Raw genomic sequence first — 20,009 nt, 5'->3', positions numbered from 1 at the left:
TATAACTTAAATAAAGATGACAATATCTTATGTGAACACTTTGGTGAAAATCTTACTTTTTTTGTATGAAGTGTTAGAGAATTATTTTCCAAACTTAGACGCAGTAGAACAATAATATTGAATATAATATAATAATTTAATTACTAATTATCGGAGAAATGAATATTATGATGTCTTACATAATTTTATCTAAAAAAGAATGTTAAAAAACTTCAAATATTTAAACAATAAATGTTCAACATCAAAGAATCAAAATTATTTTCTAGAGGGGATTAATGAGTTTTATTAGAGGTCATTTCATGACCCCCGCGCATCATAACGCCCATTTAGGAGGTGCTCATCCTCCCAGGTAAATTATATGTATATTTTGTAGTATTATAGTTTATGAATAATAACAGTGATGCTAATAAATACTTTAATTAACATTTATCACAGAGAAGACATCAATTAAAAAAATTTTATATAAACATAAAAATATATTTAAAAAATGAACTACTGAACTAAATGGCCTTACAAATTTCTACGGGTCGGATATTTCTTATTTATCCAAGAGATTGCACCTCTAAAAAGCCTAACCCAGATACTTTGGAGTTCACTGTCGGTTTCCTTCTGCTTCGAAAGTTCAGTTTGATCCTGATCAATTGATTTACCAATTTCAAGTTGTATTGAGTAAGCAGGTTTTTCTTCAAGTTGATCTTCCAGACCGGAATGTGTTACATCATCAGCTTTTCTTACTCTTGAAAGACGTTTTACTTTACTACTCGAGAACTGCCTGTATGGGTCACTTGGAAACTGTGTAGAATCTTCCACCCGCACTTGATCTTCGCCGGGATCTTTCGAATCCTTAATCTTACAAGCTATCACGCGTAAGAGGCTTCTGAAAACAATAAAATCTATGTTCCTTGCAAGCAGATATAAAAGAAACCAATCACCAAAAGAAGCTTCTCCAACTAATACACGTATGTGTTTCCTGTGATCGTACCCATATAAGTAACACAAAACAAATACTCTAAAAGGCGGGCACAAAATTAGTATGAGATAATACAAAATTCCAAGGACTGTCAAAATGAAGACAAGCAGAAACCAAAACCATATGAATAAGAATATTTTGTCAAAAATGCTGTTCAAACCCATGATACAAAGGGCGAAACTTTTGTCAATGTCGCCAGACTGACTGCCAACCAAAAACTCGCACTTTGACATGCGTGGAAATATCCTTATCATCGGACTCATTTCTGCACCATAACGAAAGTAGTTGATAGATTCCATTCCGTAAGTAAAAAAATGTTCATTTAATAAAGTATCAAGCATGTACGCTTGTCCAACTACATTTATGACACACAAAAGGACACAAAAGAGGTATCTCCTTGCATACCAGTTGTGTGTGTTCCAGCTGGAGTGGAAATAATCAGCCAGAATTTGTAAATTTTGTGCCTTTTTAGACTCATCAATCAAGGAAATGTCAAGATCCATCGTCAAAACTTTTAATGTACCTCCTTCCCAAGAAACCCATATCCATCTGGGTATATAGAACATCGTTGCTTGAAAAAGAAGTATAAAGATTACCCATTGATAATAATAAAGAAATCTGACTTTATGAGGCTCTTTCATTGCATCAGTTGCATCTACACCTGGAGCAGGGACTTCTACTCCAACCTAATAAATAAATTTATCATTTTATGATATAGAATTATTTTTAAAATAATAATAATAACAAGTGCAAAAATTTCGGCAACAAAAAAGGTGTAAGTTGAGTTTATTCATATTTGAGCACATTGGAAGGAATTGCCTGAATTATTTCAAAGCTATCTTTATTTTCATTTAACACAATTGTATGCATATTAATATTGAAACAAGTTACTTAAGAGGAGTCTAAAGAAAAGCTTTATGGAAAAATTCTCCTTCACTTGAATAAGTAATTTAAAATTGAAAGTTAGGAGAAAAGGGAGTCCAGGTGAACCTAGAATAAACCATGAAATTTCAAATGCTGAAAAACATGTTTTCAAAATATCAAAATACAAACAAATTATGGGAATTTGCGCGGAGAAGTAATCCTACCATAATTTGTTGGCATTTCGATATTTTGAAAATGTTTTTTCAGCAATTGAACTCTAAGGTCTATTGAACTCTGGTTAACTCTAAGTTTACCTGTACTCATTTTTCTCTAAATTTAAATTTTAAAATTCATTCGAAGGTGAAACAGAATTTGCTATGAAATGATTCTCCCATGATATAGCATCCTCTTAATACTTTTGCGAATTTGAGTGTACATTAGAGAAAAAAGGATTTAAAATTTCATGAAATTTGATCCAAACCCCGAATTATCATCTCTTTTTAATTAAGTTTCTGAACATTAGCTTAAAAAATATTTAAATTGTGTTTTATTATTTAATTAATATTTAATTAATAGTGACGAAATAATATTCACTTTTTTCCTTGTTTTTGCGTCTATTATTTTCCAATTAGAAAGGAAATTCTACTTTTTTCAATTGAATAAAAAGAAATAGTTTTATTTCCATAAGACTTAACAGTGTAGGGAAGGAGCATCATTTTCGAAGGACTTAACGAGGGCGGAATCTCGGTGACAATGGAAATGTGCATCATAAGCTATGCTCCGTACATTATTCATATCCAACCTGTCAGGCCTGAGTTAAATAGCGTACGGTTCATCGAAAATTAAAATTATTTCCTCCGTTCAGGTCAAGTTAGGGGGAAAAAACATAATTTTTAAATCTTTTATTTTATAATTCTCTGCTGCTTAGTTTTGCGTCTGTTTATTTTGCTATGTCGGAAAGATTTCATTAACATTTAACCTTTACTATATTGTTATAAAAAATGAATCCACTTTCAAACACCAGTTTACAATTTTTGATAAAATTTTTAACCTTCGTACAACATATTTGACACTATTGACCGTTAAATTTGCTATTCCAGGAAGGAATGTAAATAGCCGAAAGGTATTTATTAGGTGATTACATTATAGTGGAAGAACAAGTGATTAAATTCGTATGTAAATAGGGTCTGAGAAAATAGTACCAAAATTTTACACCTCTTGCAGAAATAAAAGCCTTTATATTCCTGGACAAGGATTCAGACAAATAATGCGTAGCATTCGAGCCCTCTGATCAGTTGATAAGGAAGGGTCATTTTGCTTCACAACTACCACATAATTTTTTGACCGTAGTAATTGATGAGTGAAAGGGAAGCAATCACTCGGCAACCATAAACTAAATATTGTATGAAGATTAGAAAAAAGTGCTGGCCAAGCTATATAGTGGACATTCTTCAAGGAAGGTCAAGATAGTACAAGCAGCATGTAGTAAATACGAGTTGGCAACGCGTGTTCTCTTTGATGCCGCCAAACACGGACGTGTAATCATGGATCTGCATACAGATCCAGCATTCATCCGCGAGGATGATGTGATCATATTTATATTATCAGGTTGGTCAGTAATCACACCACTTATTGTGCCCCACACTTAAATGCAATACAAAGGATATCAGAAGCCTTGGTTGCCACGCTGGAACTGTTGTCGAACTGCTTTGAGCACAAACTTGCTTTACATACGAATCCTTCCTTTCCATACTCACTAACCACAATGTGGTTGTGCGACCCCTTGCGCATATTCAAATAAGATATCTGTCTTCTTCACTGTTAGTCGTGTTGGGGAGTTAAAATTTAGCACGACGTTCAGTCCTAAACCCATCAATTCCATATTCTGAAGAGAGCAGTTCCCAATATTTTTCGGCCATGGAACCCTAACCTAATATTCTTTCGACGGAACCCCAAGTTTATTAATAATAAAGTACATAAAAACAATGCAAAATAAAGTATATTAAAGAATTGTGAGGGTGTTAACCAATAAAATACTGTTTTATTTTTAAAACATTTCAAGAGAGGAATGGAATTTTTTCATCGCTTTTTCATTAATAATCTTATATTAAGTTTTATTGAATTTGTGCTACTGAGCTGCATATAATTTAGTTTTAATTTTGTTCTTGAGGAATATACATAAGCAAAAATGAAGTGAGACACATTATGGATTTTGTTGAAATAAAAGATAGATGAACTGTTATAAATATTAAAAATGGTAACCAGGGAAGCATTTTTTCATTATTAACGAATTTAATTATTTTGTTTTGATTGGAAAAGCGCAATGGGAAAAATTAATACAATTTTTTAATAAATGAATGTTTCTTCAGCGTTCCCAAAGTTTTAGTAATTCCAAAGTTGAGTAGTTTCCAAACAGCTTCACGGTGAAGCATTTTTTTTAACTTGATAACTAAGGAAATAGTGTTCAAAAATGTCACACAAACAAGCCATCGCTGACGTTAATTAAAGTGTAAATCGCGAAATCTAAACAATGTCTGAAGCCAAAAAGAAGAGACGGCAATATAGTGCAGAGTATATAAAATACGGATTTATAGAAAATCCCACGATTCCATCTTCATTTATGTGCCTTCTTTGCCAAAAGAAACACTTTCGAATGAAGCAATTGCAACTTTTTAGGCTGCAAAAATCATTTGAATAGAATTCATTCAAATAAGGAGTACAAAAATGTAGCCTATTTCCAAGACCAGGAAAGAAAGTATTTAGCTAAGCCAAGTGCATCAAAACTTTTTGCGGCAGCTTCCAAAGAAGACGATGACGGATTTCGAGCTTCATACAACAGATCTTTGTTAATTACTAAAACATGGAAGCCCTACACTGTTGGAGAAGAATCTATTTTACAAGCAATTAAATAAGTAATAACTACTGTGCTTCATAAACAAGAGGCAAATATTATCCAAAAATTCCTGCTCAAAGAGAAATTGATGAGAAGGCTGAAAACACTGAAGAGTCATAGTGCAATCATCTGAGGACTAATCAGTTCTCAATTCAGTTGGATGAATCTACTTTACCATCTACTGAAGCATTGTTGTTATCATGTGTAAGGTTTATTAAAGATAATAAATTATGCCGAGAACTATTATTTGCTAGAAACTTAGAGACAGATACAAAAAGAAAAACTATATTTAATGCACTGGAAAAATTTTGCGTCGCCAAAAAAAGTGCCCTTATAGAACATTACGTCAGCAGCTACGAATAGGGTTCCGGCTATGTCAGGGTTTCACAAAGGCTTCATAGCATACTTAAAAATTAAATTCTTTTTGTAATCGCCATACATTGAGTTATTCATCTGGAGCATTTTGGTTACCAGAAATCTGAGTGAACGGCTATTTCAGTCACTGCAACTTGTCATTAAGCAGTGAAAAAAATACGAAATAGCTCCTTTAATGACAGATTATTTAATCAGCTTTGTGTTACTTATGATGAAGATTTCAACCGTTTGCTGCATCACACAGAAGTACGTTGGCTATCAAGAGATACTTGCTTGAAAATATCTGTTTGATACTGTGACAGAGTTCATAGAAAAAAAAAGACAGTGAATTGCGTAACAACCTCATCACATCGAAGAATAATATTGCGTACTTAACAGATTTGTATGAATTGTTTAATGATATTAATCTCCAACTTCAAGGTGACGAATTGAACTTGATTAAAACAAAAAATGTCATCGCTGCATTCATAGCTAAATTGCGTTTTATACAAAAAGAATAACGGCAGACGTGAGTTTCAAAATTTTCCCAATTCATCAGGAGCATCTTTAGACAACGATGACTTGTTTTTTTACTGTCAACATTTGGAGAACCTCCACAGTGTATTTCGAAGGACGATTTCAGGACATTTTGAAATTGGAAATATCAGGCTGGGTGTCAGATCCTTTTTCAAATGGGGTCACAGCAGCTACGTTAAAGTTGGAAGAAGAACTTATAGAACTCATGACAAAATAGGAAATTAAAATCAATTTTCAAAAGGGCTATTGAGAATTTTAACTGCAAAAATAAATTCCATATTTGTACCCTGGATTGCGAACCATCATTCAACAATTTTTGATAACATTCTCGTCAACTTATTTGGGTTATTAACTTATATTATTTGGCTTATAACTTATTGGGTACGTGGATTTAGTGCTGTGGCAACGCTGTTAACTAAAGAGAGAAACTAACTAAAGAGAACTAAGTGAAAAGAAACAAACTAAAGAGAACTAAGTGAAAAGAAACTGACTAAAGAGAACTAGTGTTAACTGAACTAAGTAAAGAGAACTAGTGTTAACTAAAGAGATTGTTTGCATGTTACTGAACGTGGTGACTTACGGCTGCTTTTAAGTAAATCCGAACTTGATATTAACAAACTTGCTTAAAAATATCATCAGATTCATCAATCTTATTAGATAAGTTTTAAAACTAAAATGTTTTTTTTTTCAATTTAAAATAACAATTTTTCCTACTTTTTTTTATAAAGTTGTGTTTTATTGATCTCTTTAGAACTGTCTAATTTAAAATGTAAGTTTAAACTCGTAAAAATAAAAGACTCTTGTGGATTGCTATAATTAAATTAAACTTAGTCAAAGTAATAATAACTATCCTGCTGGTAAAATTAAAAATTATAGGGTGCAGTAGAAGACAATTTTTTTAAAGTTGGTGGTAGACAAAGTAAGTTTGAGAAGCACTACCTTAAATGCAAATTTCATGAGTACCATCTTCCAGGTGTATGGAGTTTAATGGCCAGTAGTGTAAAAATGAAGTATATTGGACTTTATATTGAAAACTTACTTTTTTGTGAAATGCCGATGGAACTACATACGTTCCATGGATCCAACAATAAGTATTCCAAACTTTATCTGGTATGTCAGTGTCGGTATGAACACACTTGACGGGATCTCCAGCAAACTGTTTCGTACAAACAAATATTATGAAGACCACAATAATGAAGACAGAATAAGTGTGATGTAATCGAAAAATGTCAGTATCAATTCTGACTCTCTCTTTTTGAATTAAGCCTTTAATGGTATCGAATATGCTACTCATTTTACTTTGACAAAGAAGGATACTTTCTAGAGCGTTTCATTTAGCGATGCTTGAATAATCTTCTTTTTTAAAAAAAAAATCTTTAAAAAATAATTTTAGTTCTTTCAAGTAGGAGACGTTAATCTTCACAGCACCTATTTTAGTTACTGTGCTAAACCTTGATGGTTAGGAAAATTGTCTTCTTGAGAAATCTTAATTGGAAGTAAAACAATGGGACACAACTCCAAAGGACAATGTACAAAACAAAGATGTGTTCCTGCAATAGCCAAATAAAAAATTACATTTGATTAATTTAGTAAGACACAAGTAAAACAGATAAAAACTTTCCACTGAAAACCGCATAAGCACGCTGGCATAGGGTGAATGCACAGTAAGCATAAATTAGATACACAAACCGTTTTCAGGATAAAAAAAAACTTATAATAACTCTGTAGCTATCCACCAGGAGCCGTAATAAATGCTCTCATGCAAAAGCAAATAGCCATTGTACTATACTTAGACACTACTGGACACACTTGGTCTTAAAGCTGTAATGATTGGAACGTTAAGAGAATGGATATAAGCTAACGTGAGCACCTTAGTTCTTTTCACCTCGAATATTTTTCATTGTTGACATAGAAGTTGTTTTAGAACTCTGTTTCTAGAAGTTTTTTAAGATTCAAAGAAAATTAAAAAAATTTATCATTTGATTTTAAAATTTGTAAAAGAAATTTTTACAGGAATTAAAAAGTCCTTTAAGACAGACATGTCACTTTCTTCTGAATTCAAAAGTTTGATTGGACAACAAATATACACCGAAGAGCTATTACATTATGACCACCCTCCCTTTATAACAATGGGCTCGCCCAATTTTTCATGGTTTCTCGCCCTCGCCCAGGAACAATGCTTTCATGGGGCACATTACCACCCATAATCCTCATAAAACAATCCCTGACGTGTCTAAGCTACTTGAACACAGTTGCAGACCAGGTTCACCCATTCATAGCAACAGTTTTTACTGCGGGGGATGGTGTTTACCAACAGGACAATGCATCATGTCATAAGGGTCGAATCGTCGAGGAACATTCCAGTGACTTTCAAGTCATGTCTTGGCCCCCAAATTCACCTGACTTTAATCCAATAGAGCATTTGTGGTTCTACTTGGAAAACCAAATTCGTGCTGCCACGCTACCCCCTCGCAATGTGAGGAAATTGCAGGACCAGTTGGTGAGCGCTTGGTACCAGATACCTCAGACTACCTATCAGCACCTTGTGGAATCAATGACACGGCGGATGCTAGCAGTTTTGAGGGCTAAAGGTGGTCCTACATGTTATTAGCAGGGTGGTCATAATGTAATGGCTCTTCGGTGTAAATAGTATCTTTAGAGGAATTATTTGGAACCATTCTTTCATGTATATTAATACAAAAATATTTACAAAATAAATGAAATAATTTTTTGTTGTTGTCAAAATTACAGCAAAAAAGGGGGGATAACATAATTTTTTCAATTAACTGCTTTTATCTCCCACATTTTTAAAAGGGTTACAAAAAATGTTTTTTATATATTATATGTTTTTTTTATATTTTTATAGATATTATTATATATTTAATTATTCGATCTTCACGTTCTAGAACTCTATCTTAATAATTCGAGATGGTAATTTTAAATATGGTAAATAATTAGTGCAGACTATATTTTAAGTTAAGAAATTAGACACAAAAACGTACTTTCTCTGAATAAACATACCCTTTTTTTGACGGATTAGGATTTCTAACCCTAAAATATAGGAAATAGCCGTAATTTGGGAAATTTGGTCCCAATAGTTTGATAAGGAAAGCGGATCAAAGTTTGGAACCTTAATTTTATATTAATTTTTGCGTGCTATCCTGAGAAAGTCTTAAGTAAATTGAAAATTTTTTGCACTCTATGAAAATACGACTTTTTTGAAATTGGATTTCTCAGAAACTATTCTACCAATGTCGCGCAAATTTTGTATTTTGCCATGCAAAATGACACTCTTTAAAATGATGTCAAAAGTTAATATGCAAATTCTTTTTTACTATTATTAAATAAAATAATAAAAAATATTAATTTTTTACGAAAAGTTGTCTTAGGATAAATGAATTAAATCCAAATTGCGTACAAAAAACTTTTTAATTTGCTAAAAATGTTCTCAAAATTTGGCTAAATACGCAAAAAGTGAAATTGACATTAAGGGGTCCAAACTTTGGTCTGCTCTCCTGACCCTTCTTTTGGGGCCATATTTTACAAATTGTAGCTAACCCCTATGTTTTGGGGTTCAAAAATCTAAATCCGTCATAAAAAGGGTATATTTTTTTAGAGAAAATAGATTTTTTGTATCGGATTTCGTAACTTAAAATATTGTCTGCACTAATCAATCAACATAGTTGAGGTCACTTCCTTGAAACATTGAATCCTAGAACGTGAAGTTCTGATCATTTGATCACAAGTCTTTCGAAGTAGTCCATTTTTTAGGGGGGAGGGACTGTGCATGAAACTTTTTGAGGCACAAAACAGTATCTCTTCTGCTGGCATGGAAATCGCATGATTTACCTTTCTATGCACTAATAAAATATGTATACATGAAGCATGACACTATCATGCTTTTTATTGCTATTGTAATTATGCTTCTTGAACTTAACGCGCAGCAAGCTAGATGACACTTCTTTTAGTTTAGTAGGATAAGTATAACTGCTTAATAACAAATAAATAAATAAATACTTTTATTTTTCGTTCTCGTAATTTTTAATTACAGTTTGCTACTTTGAACTACTAAGCGCACTTAACGTTAACTCTTTTTGTTTAATACTTCTATACTTATTGCTGGTAAAATTTTCACGATCTGTTACTTCTTACTCGTTTCTGTTAGTAATTTACTTTATGTGTTTGTAATTTCTTTCACATCTTTTTAAAAGTAAAGTTCTCATATATTTTATTGTTACATTAAACTGTAAATGACAACCCGGAAGTTTTGTCTCCGTATATATATATATATATATCCTNTGTATGCTACGTTTCATGCCTTTGCAATATTTTCAAAATGGTATTCTTTTTTAATGCTTTATGCCTCAAAAAATGCTATAATGTCAAAAAAAAACTGGAAATAGTTAACACCCCAGCAGTTTTATAAGTATCTTGGTATCTTGTATCTTGTTTCAGAGGAATTTACCTAGTGAATTTATATATATATATATATATATATATAAGCAAATATAAGCATAAACTCCATTATAAGCAAAGGGGAAACGAAATGACAATTAAGGTAATTCGTTAATTCTTTTAGTATTGCTCACACTGCTATAAGAATATCATTTTTTCCTGCTTTTCTTTAATATTTTATCTATAGTGGTACCTAAAACCAACATAAATAAGACTTAATTAATCAAAAATAAAATAGAGAAGCGGAAATTGTACTACGTCCTTAAATATTGAAGAAAAATACCCTATCAAAACACGAGAGAAGTTTACAAGTAGCTATCAAATAACATTTTCCCAGTTTCGCCATTTGAGAGCATGCTATTAAATAGAATAGTTCGTCTAACTGCTAGGATATAATAATCCAACCTCTAAAAAAATAATACTGTCTTTTATATACTAATCAACCTAATTTACAACATAAAGTTATTGAATTCTGATAACTTTAATAAAAAAAAACATCCTTTCAGCCTCTGCAAATTTTCAGTTTTTAACATTTATCCCCTAATTTATTATAAGTTATAATTACAACAAACTATTACTCAAAGTACAAAATTCCAAATTACTTTTTGAACATTGCTATTTTTAAAGCACAGCCAAATTCAAAAAATATTTCAAAACTTAATTTATTAAATTGAGGTAGACATTTTAGTTTTCGATTAAACTTTCAAACAATTTGAAGTTTTAGCTAACAAAAACTGACATACCATCAATTCCAATTGAAAACAACTTAAAATGAACTTTTTAACAATAAGTAAAATCAAAAAGTTCAATAAACAAACTATTTTAAAAACTCTTCCTATTTCTGTCGAATGATTATATAAATAATAATGCATGCTTATGTGAACTAATAAAATTTATTGCTTCCTAATTTACTCATCCTTTTATATGAGGAACAGTTGAAACATTTTACGTTGTCCTCATCTCTCGGACTTATGTAGTTTAGTACCAAAATAGACGGTTGGCCAAAGCCATTTATACAAGTTCGGTTTGGGCGAAAAAGGTGGTTTGGACTTAAAAATTTTTTTTTTTTTTTGTAAAAGTAAAATTCCTAAAAAAAGTAAGATATTTTTTATCAACTGCTAGTGACTAATTATGAAGCATGAATAATCATCATAACTTTTTGTTGTTCTTGTGGATTATCCTCCAAATACCTGACAAAGTCAGACAAGGTCCATCAAACCGTTGACCCTAAGGAAATCGAGGACCAGAATTTATACTCCTTGAATTTATAATCCTAGAATTTACATTCCAGAATTTATAATGATTTATACTTCTTGAAAGACTATAAATCAAAAAATATTATTTTAAAACTAAAATCATCATTATTTTATGTTTTTAAACAAACATGACAAACAATCGTTTCCACTTCGATTCTTTATTTTGAAATAATTAATTTTAAATCTGTGAGTTATAAGCGTATTTATGAAAATAGATCTATATTAATCTATTAATTTATAAAAATTAGCCAAGCGACTACAGAATATGAACAAAATTTAGATAATTTGATTTAATAAGAATTTTGTCAAAAGAATTCTGGAGTATATTGCCTATGTAACGGAAAGCTAGTGCGAGTTTGTTCTTTTTAAAGTACTTTTACGCGCAACATGCATGATTAGAAACTTTATTTCATATCGTTTGCCTTAAATATGTTTATTTTAATATACATTAGATGTGTCCCTTATAGAGTGATGCGAAACATTCTTTGTGAAAATTTTGAGCATTCGATCCACAGGTCTAAAGGCAGCCAGTTCATTTTTTTTCTGCTTCCATAATTATTATCTTTGAATATAAAAAGCAGAACTATTTTCAGAAAATAAATATTGTCATTCAAAGTGCCCACATATGTTAAATTGGTCATAGTAAGAAATGGGCACCTTAAAAAATTTCTGATCCGAGGACAGGGTTTTCACGAACAAACCTATTCCATTTTTAGAAAACACATGTAATGAGCAATAAAACTTTTTATTTTAAAATGTAGTAAATGCCTGGGTTTTTTTATTTCTAAGAACTATCCTAACAAGCCTAAGAACTATCCTAATCCTATAACATCTTTCAACTAATTATATTTTGTTCTTTATTTCATGTTACGAAACTATTTTTTTTTCAGCACTAATTTTTAGGTTGATATTTATAAATTTATTTACCTGATATGCAAGTTTTTTTCTTCTTTGTATTACCTCTTTTTACTATTATCTAGGGTTTTATTATAAATAATTTTATGCATTGCTTTGTTTATCTTCTTTCTCACTTTTGCACAGGTATTTTTTTATTTATGCTTACATTTTTGGCATAACCCTTTATTCTTAACAGAGTTTAGCCTGAAACACACGAACTTCTAAATTATTTCTCATTTAATTTCAATGTATTTAATATGCAGAAAATTCACTCTATGTATGTATATTGCCGATGTAAATCTAAAGCTCTTAACTAGTCTGCGATCTGAAACACGCCTGAAGCACAAATAACGATACCTTCAAAAGAAAATTTTTAAGGTTGTTATTAGTGATTGGTTTTAATTATTTACAAATGATAGTAACATACAGCAGTGGTTAAAGTTTCAAGACTTTAATGAAATGAAAAAAGCTTTACTCAAAGTTTATAGAGACTGACCTAAGCTGACGTTAATTCACTTTCCTGTTGATCAGTTATCAATCAGTTAGATAACAACCAATAAGAAAACGTTTCTATTAGGATAAGACTACCATATGTTCAATAGAAATAGTGCAAACAGATAGTTGCCTATTACAGATATAAAATTACGACAATTGATTGATTTATTCGACTCAAGGATGTAGTTCAGCCTCTGACTTTAACATCTTTATTAAATATTTTTAATAATCATTTATTTCTAATGATAAAGCTTGGTTATCATAATCAAGCCAATGGTTTACAAGATATAAATAAACAAAGCGGCATCAAAAATTAAATTTAACAAAAGCTTGTCAAAGCCAATAAAACTAATTCAGGGGCTCTAGTCAAACCACGTGTTTATGAACTTTATATTAAAAAAATCTACGTGAAAAAAGTAGTTGAGTTGTTTTTAATTGAATTGGTGGAAAATTTATTATTTTCGATAAACACGTATTTCTAATTCAGATAATTTAATGTGTAAAATGTGCTTTTTCTCTAGCCAAAATTCACAATTAGAAATTACATTAATAATTTCAAATCATTCCAGTCAGAGTTTCAAAAAGATGATTTGATCATCCCTTGTCCCCCTACATGTAATGTGAACATTACCTCACCCCGTTTCTGAAGCTGAGTTAGTTTAACACTATGTCCAATTTCAATTATTTTAATTTTAATATGAATAATGAGAAAAAGAACACAGAACATTCTAAAAGTACATTTTTAATTATAGAAAGTCAACTTTAGAAAAGAAGTGATATATTTAAATGTGATATGGCAGTGAACAAATTTCAAACACAATTTCACAAAAATAACATTAAACATTATATTGTGCTTGAAAATTTTGGTTGAAGTTCTATGACGGCACTGTTCTAGTTTTGTTTTCATTGGTCATAAAGATTCTTTCGGTTCACTAGTAACTTTATGAGCTACTTCTACAACAATCTCTTTAAATATCATAGAGTCTACGTTTTGACCCAACATGTAAATAAGGAACCAATCACCGAACGATCCTTTCCTTACAAGCATGTGCAAGTTCTCCATGTGTGCAAACCTGAACCTCATGCTCAATACATATACCCGAACTGGTGGACAGGCAAATAGAACCATGTGAAATATCAGAACAAATCCTGACAAAATAGCTAGTACCACGAACCAGAACCAGAGGAAGATGTATATCTTTTCATTGATGATGTTCAGAGGCATGACACACAGGGCATCGTATTTTTCAATGTTCCCGGATGGACCATACTTCATGAAGCGACATTTTGTCACACGTGGAAAAATCCTTATCATTGGATCCATTCTCTCCTCCGGATCCATACTTGCGAAGTGGATCACTTCAAGACCGTATTCCCAGAATTCACCGTCAAAGAACTTGTTGAGCAAGAACATTTGTCCAACCACGTTGATGAAGCAGAGGATTTCACATATGAGGTACCGTCCAGCGTACCAGTCATGTGTCTTCCAGCTGCACATCAAGTAATCGACCAAGAGTTTTTTCTTTGCTTTCTTTTCGGCTTCCCCCAGGAGTCCAATGTCCAGGTCCATCATGAGTGCCTGTATCTTTCCTCCTTCCCACATGCGCCACAGCCATCTTGGAATATAAAATAAAGTAGCTTGGAAGAATAGCATGAAGCAAACCCATTGGTAGTATTTATGGTACCTGAATTTGCTTTCATCTGGGGTTGAATCGATACCTGGATGAGGTATGTCTGTACCCACCTGAAATATGAAAAAAAATAACGTTAATATTTAATTGTATTTAATTGTGTCATGTGTTCTGCAAGTTGAAAATAACTTGTTTTAATAACTTATGCAAACTCCTAAATAAAACAATTTCCAAATACCGAGAGTAAAAAGTAACTTTACAGTTTTAATCTACTACTTCAATAATTAGAAACGCATAAATTTTTGCTTTAATTCTACAAACGTCACTATTGTCGAGAGAGATTTCTATGGAGCTATTACATTTGAAATGATATGTAATTAACGAGTATGTCAACCTTTACCTCAAGACAGAATCAAGTTAACATGTCTCATATACTAATGATTTGTTATTCAATATTTATAGTGGTAGTTACGCCACACATTTAAATATAATTTGTGAAATATTGTTTTGAGTTTTATAAGTTTCCAAAACCTATTGTTTTAAGTAAACAGCACTGTTTAATGCTATAGGATCAATATGATTCTTGGCTGTAGTGGCTGATAATAAACATTAGACCACAAAGGATTAAATAAATTGATTTAAAAAAGGCCAATATCCCTTTGCGATTGAGAGTCTGCTCACAACAGCCAGTTTTAATTGAGTATCATCAAAATACGACTGATATTCTTTCTATACTGCTCATACTTCTAGTTTTATTTAACTTTTGGTAGCTGTAACAAATTTAGGTGTTCATATGATTAACGTTAGCTGAATATCTGTTCTTCGTACGGGGCGGGGTAAAAAAGTAAACAATATAAATCAGCACTGAAAAGCACTAGGAAATCATGGACAACTAACAAAGCTAAAATAATTTTAAAAAATTTATTTACTATTATATTTTGTGCTCGTCTGCGATTTTATGTTACTAAATTAAACAAAGCAAGTTCTTAGTAATTTCTGTCTTCAAAATATAGATTAAATTTAATTCCAAATCATTTGCTAAGACTCTCGAAGACCATATAGTTATAACTGAACACAATCGATCGATTTTCTCTGGTACTTATTCCTTTTAAGAGCCAGTAAAAAACTGTTTTCTTTGTATCTATATTAAAACTGCACAGTATTGCAGTTTAAATCTGAACCAAATATACTAATTGTACCTACAATAGTATAATTGGTATCGATTAAAACTGTACCAATTACCAATACACCAGTAGTACATGTCACCAAAATTAATTAAGCATCATTGGCGTCAATAATAACATAACGAATTTTTTTGTCTTTCTCTTAAACGGGTTAGTTCTTTTTCTCCATTAATTTTGCACTTTTGTACATAGTTCAGTTTTTTTTCATTTCAATTAGAACCATTTCTAAAAATAAAGAAGCACATTTTTTTTTAAATCGTCGTTCCAATTTAGGGACGATATAAATTCCAAGCCAACCCAATTTTGGACTACCAATGCTCAATGCCGTAACATTGTAATTTTTAGCCAGATTCAGAAGACAATTGAACGTCTGGATTAGGTATTATAGGAAAAATGCTTTCGTGGAATACTCTTTGGTGGAATTATTCGCATTTGCGTTACATGGAGAGGGAAACTACAAAAACCTTCCATGGTTAGCCAGATGGCAAGGGGACTAACCTATGATCCATCTACCACTGAGGATATTTCACGCTAACATTGTGGTCGGTGCGAGCAGGATACAGAATTCGTATCGACAAGCCATTGCTGGAATTTGAACCCGGTTCACTTTATTGCGGTATGAGCGCTCTATTCCCTAAGTCACCGCAGCTCAAAGAAGCATCATTGGCGTTAAAAATAATATGGCGAGTTTTTGCTTTTTTCCCTTAACGAAATGAATTAGTACCATTCTCCATTAATTTTGATTTTTAGTGTCCAGCTTATTTTTTGCTTTTGTTTCAATTGCAAAATATTACCACAATGTTTCCACAATTGAGCGTTAATGATAGTCTAGAGATTATCTACGTATCTCCTAAATTATTTAGTATCATTTCTCCATTAATATCGCTTTTTAATACGTAACTTACTATTTTTTTTATTTCAATTGGTACCTATTATCAAAATTATTCAAACATCCTTGGCGAGTTTTCACGCTTCACCTAAGCGAATAACCATCATTTCTCAATTAATGCTGCTTATCAGTATATAACTCTTTTTATTTCAATTACCGTTGATTTAAATTACTTAATTTTACAGAAACTCGTTTATAAAGCATAATTATAAACAAAATAAACGAATGATTTCAAACTATAGAATTATAGGAGTATTATTTTGGCGATGTAGTTCACCATTATCACGTTGGTCATTGAGTTTTTCTGACGCAACGAATGTTAGAGGAAAAATTAAAAATTAAAGAAAGTGTAATAAATTCTCTTTTTTTCAATTAATGACAGCTATAAGCTATAAAATTTCACTGGTGTTATCATTAAAATATTTGGTAAAACAGAATCGTCTGCAGCTTAAATGATATCAATGGTTAGCTCTAAACCATTGATAATATTCCAATTTTTAAACGTTTGTCCCGAACGATTTAATTTAATTTTTTTAACGATTTCAGGAATCTGGGTCTAAAATTGTACCTTTCATTCACTATCTGAATTTTGAGATGCTAGCAAAAACGGTTTTGAAGTTATGAGAATTACATATTTTGTTATTATAAATATTATACTGAATTGACAGATGAAATTTCAATGAATTATTATCTGTCAACATTAATAACCTTAAAGGAGGATTGCCTTCCTCTTAGCAGAAATGCGATTCCTTTTACCATTGTTGCGTTTCAAGCATTTGGCGTCAAATATCAAATGCCATTCAGCAGATATTGTAAGAAGAATGTAGTGTAATACGCATATTAAATACGAATAGGAAAATTCGCAAATATACTTAAAAAACCCAATTAATTATTAAAATACCTAATTTGAATATACTTCATTATGTAGGCTATACCCTTTATACAGATATTTTAGAGTTCTTGTCAAACATTTAGTAAAATAATTTGCCTATTTTGAGTTGTAAATTAGTATTTAATCAAGGAAGAAATAAAAACGCTACAGAAGTCAATGGAATCGCAGTTGAAGGGGACAGGTGAACAAAACAAACAAAAACATGTCTGAACTTGGAGTTATTTCTTATAAATCTCTTTAAACTCCTTTCAGTTCTCTCGTGCAATTAAATAAGTTTTAATGTTTTCAGCCCGCCTTCCTCAGTAATGATTCTTTAATTTTAATTCATTATAGGTGGGTGGGGTCATTTCTAGGAATTCACTACATTCTTGTTTTTTAAGTAAAAGGCCATGGCCCGTTTAACTCAAGCACGTCATTCTCTGCACTTAAGTTTTTTTTTTCAAGTATTAAAGGCCTTTATCTGAGGCCATCATCAAAGATTAATTTTGTATTTTACAACTTTACATAAATTTGAAATTTTAATGTGCATGCTTTTTCGCCTTTCTTTTTATCAAGTATAAATTAAGGATTGTAATTTAAAATGCAATACAGTACTGTAATGTGACATGTTAGTGTTCGAAAATTACATCGCCCTGCATACCCGGAATATGCGAAAATTCAGATCGGGCATTTATTTTTTACCCTTACATATCAACCAGGCATGCAAATATTTAAACAGAAATACAGATTAAGCTCCCCACGTGTTTGAATACTGATTGGCGTAAACGAACGCAGCTAAAAGATTTCTTTTTAAAAATCTAATAAATTTGGTAGAAACTTAAACGTAATCAAATATAATTATGCAAATTAGTATTTATGAAACATAGGTTTTCCTATTATTTTTTCAATCAACTCTTGTTTTTTTTTTCTCTAAAAAACTTTTTAAAACCGAGGCTGTACCTAAGAATATGAGTAAGATAAAAATTTAAAATGTTTTGTAAAATCAAATGCGAGGGCAACATCGTTTTAAAGTCAAATTTTTAGGGGAATGCAATTGCCGATAGAAATTAATTGTTCAGATAATGATGCGTCTTTGTCAATAATAGAGCTTTGATTTTTTTTTTATTTGTGCTTAATACTTTTTTTCTAATAATATCAAATATTTCTTGGTTAATAATTTCTAAAACTTCTGATTTATACCTTAAATAAAAAAAGTCGATATAAGAATTATATATAATATTATAATAATATAATAGATATAATATTGCTTTTTCAGCCAATTTTTCAACTCACGCATTTCCAATTAAGGCGGTAAACGAAAAGTATCATTCCATAATTATCATACAATTATTTCAGTTCCAATAATTTCATCAGAGCCGGCTTGGGGGATAGGGTGCTCGCTTTCCAATGAGGTGAACCGGGTTCAAATCCCAGTGAGGGCTGGTCGATTCGGAATCCGCACCCGGCTCACACCAACCACAGTGCTGTCGTAAAATATCGTCAGTGGTAGACGAATCATGGGTTACAGTTCCCTTTCCATGAGGCTAACCGTGACAGGTTTTCGTGGCTTTCCTCTAGATGTAACGCAAATGCGGGTTAGTTCCATCAAAAAGTTCTCCACAAGTGCAAATTTCTCCCAATACTTGATCCTGGAATTCCCTTACCTTCTGGATTGGGTTCAAATGTACAAGGCTACGGAGTTGAGCATTGGTAGCCATAAACCCTAAATTGGGTTGACAGTTCAAAGACGCTCATAAAATAAAATAAAGAAATTCTATTAAAAGTTTAAAATTTATTGTCAAATCAAATGCGAGGGCAACATTGTTTCAAAGTAACATTTTGAAGGGCATGTAATTGCCTTTAGAAATCAATTATTCTGATAATTCTTCTTTGTTAATACTAAAGAATTTTGATTTAGAACCAATGTAAACATTTGCATCATTTTTTTACTGCGCAAATTAAAATGAAAGTGAAACATTTGAGCGAAATGGATCGAAAAGTTTCTGAGTAATAAAATTTCAAGAAGCCAATTTTTTAAACTATTTTTCAAAAACTATTCAACCAATTTATTTCAAATTTTGCACTTCATTATTCCAAATTAAGTAAATTAAAATGACTTAAAACTCTGTATGGCTTTGAATTCAGAAATTGCCAGATCATTATTAAAAAAAAATAATAAAATAGGATAAATAATTATTATAATTTATTTTTTATTAAAATTTATTTTTCTCTGAATAAACATATAATATAAGTGTATGCAAAAATTTTTCCTTTTGTTAGAAAACTACTAAAGATATAGCGAATGAGAATCTTAACATTAAAACAAAAGTTTAAAACAAAAGTTATTTAGGATGATATCTTTTTTTTTTTTTTTTTTTTTTTTTTTTTTTTTTTTTTTTTTTTTTTTTTTTTTTTNTTTTTTTTTTGCTTTTATAATAAATTATACGAACGAGATAGTCTAGATTAGGAATCAACAGAGAAGGCAATGGTAGTTTTCTTTTCCTACACTATTTTTATTTGATTTTAAAATGATTTGTATTTACTGCAAGGATGGTGAAAGTGTTATAACGCTTGCTTGTTGGTCAAGTCTCAGTTTGAATCTTTGTGTCGATTGCGAACTTATTCTCTTTCACCACTTTTTTTTTTACTTTTTATTTCCACATCAATAGTGTTAACCGATATGTTGCACTAAACTGATGCTTTGCAGAAATAT

The 20,009-nt window shown here is 31.2% G+C and overlaps 2 protein-coding genes across 2 annotated transcripts in view; both read right to left on the bottom strand.

Moving 5' to 3' along the window:
- Positions 1-510: 510 nt before the first annotated feature.
- Positions 511-10,881, bottom strand: LOC107454151 (innexin shaking-B-like). Its single transcript, XM_016071225.3, has 3 exons — positions 10,817-10,881; positions 6,658-7,168; positions 511-1,656 (listed from the first exon to the last, which is right to left on the bottom strand). The coding sequence occupies exons 2-3, from the start codon at positions 6,910-6,912 to the stop codon at positions 511-513; spliced, it is 1,401 nt and encodes a 466-aa protein (XP_015926711.2). The 5' UTR covers positions 6,913-7,168; positions 10,817-10,881.
- Positions 10,882-13,447: 2,566 nt separating this feature from the next.
- LOC107454159 (innexin shaking-B) overlaps positions 13,448-20,009 on the bottom strand; it is a 35,981-nt gene continuing 29,419 nt past the window's right edge. Inside the window, exon 3 of the mRNA XM_021144361.3 lies at positions 13,448-14,465. Coding sequence (XP_021000020.1) covers positions 13,632-14,465 — 834 coding nt within the window. The 3' untranslated portion in view covers positions 13,448-13,631. The remainder of the gene's footprint in view (positions 14,466-20,009) is intronic.

The sequence above is a fragment of the Parasteatoda tepidariorum genome, chromosome 1 (assembly GCF_043381705.1).
Source record: "Parasteatoda tepidariorum isolate YZ-2023 chromosome 1, CAS_Ptep_4.0, whole genome shotgun sequence".
In the NCBI taxonomy this organism is placed as follows: domain Eukaryota; kingdom Metazoa; phylum Arthropoda; class Arachnida; order Araneae; family Theridiidae; genus Parasteatoda; species Parasteatoda tepidariorum.
This window is presented reverse-complemented; position numbering and strand designations above follow the sequence as displayed.

Coding starts and splice junctions, on each gene's coding strand:
- LOC107454151 (XM_016071225.3), bottom strand. CDS start 6,912: ATGAGTAGCATATTCGATACCATTAAAGGCTTAATTCAAAAAGAGAGA. Junction 1,657..6,657: donor CATCGGCATTTCACAAAAAA/GTAAGTTTTCAA, acceptor TTTATTTATTAG/GTTGGAGTAGAAGTCCCTGC.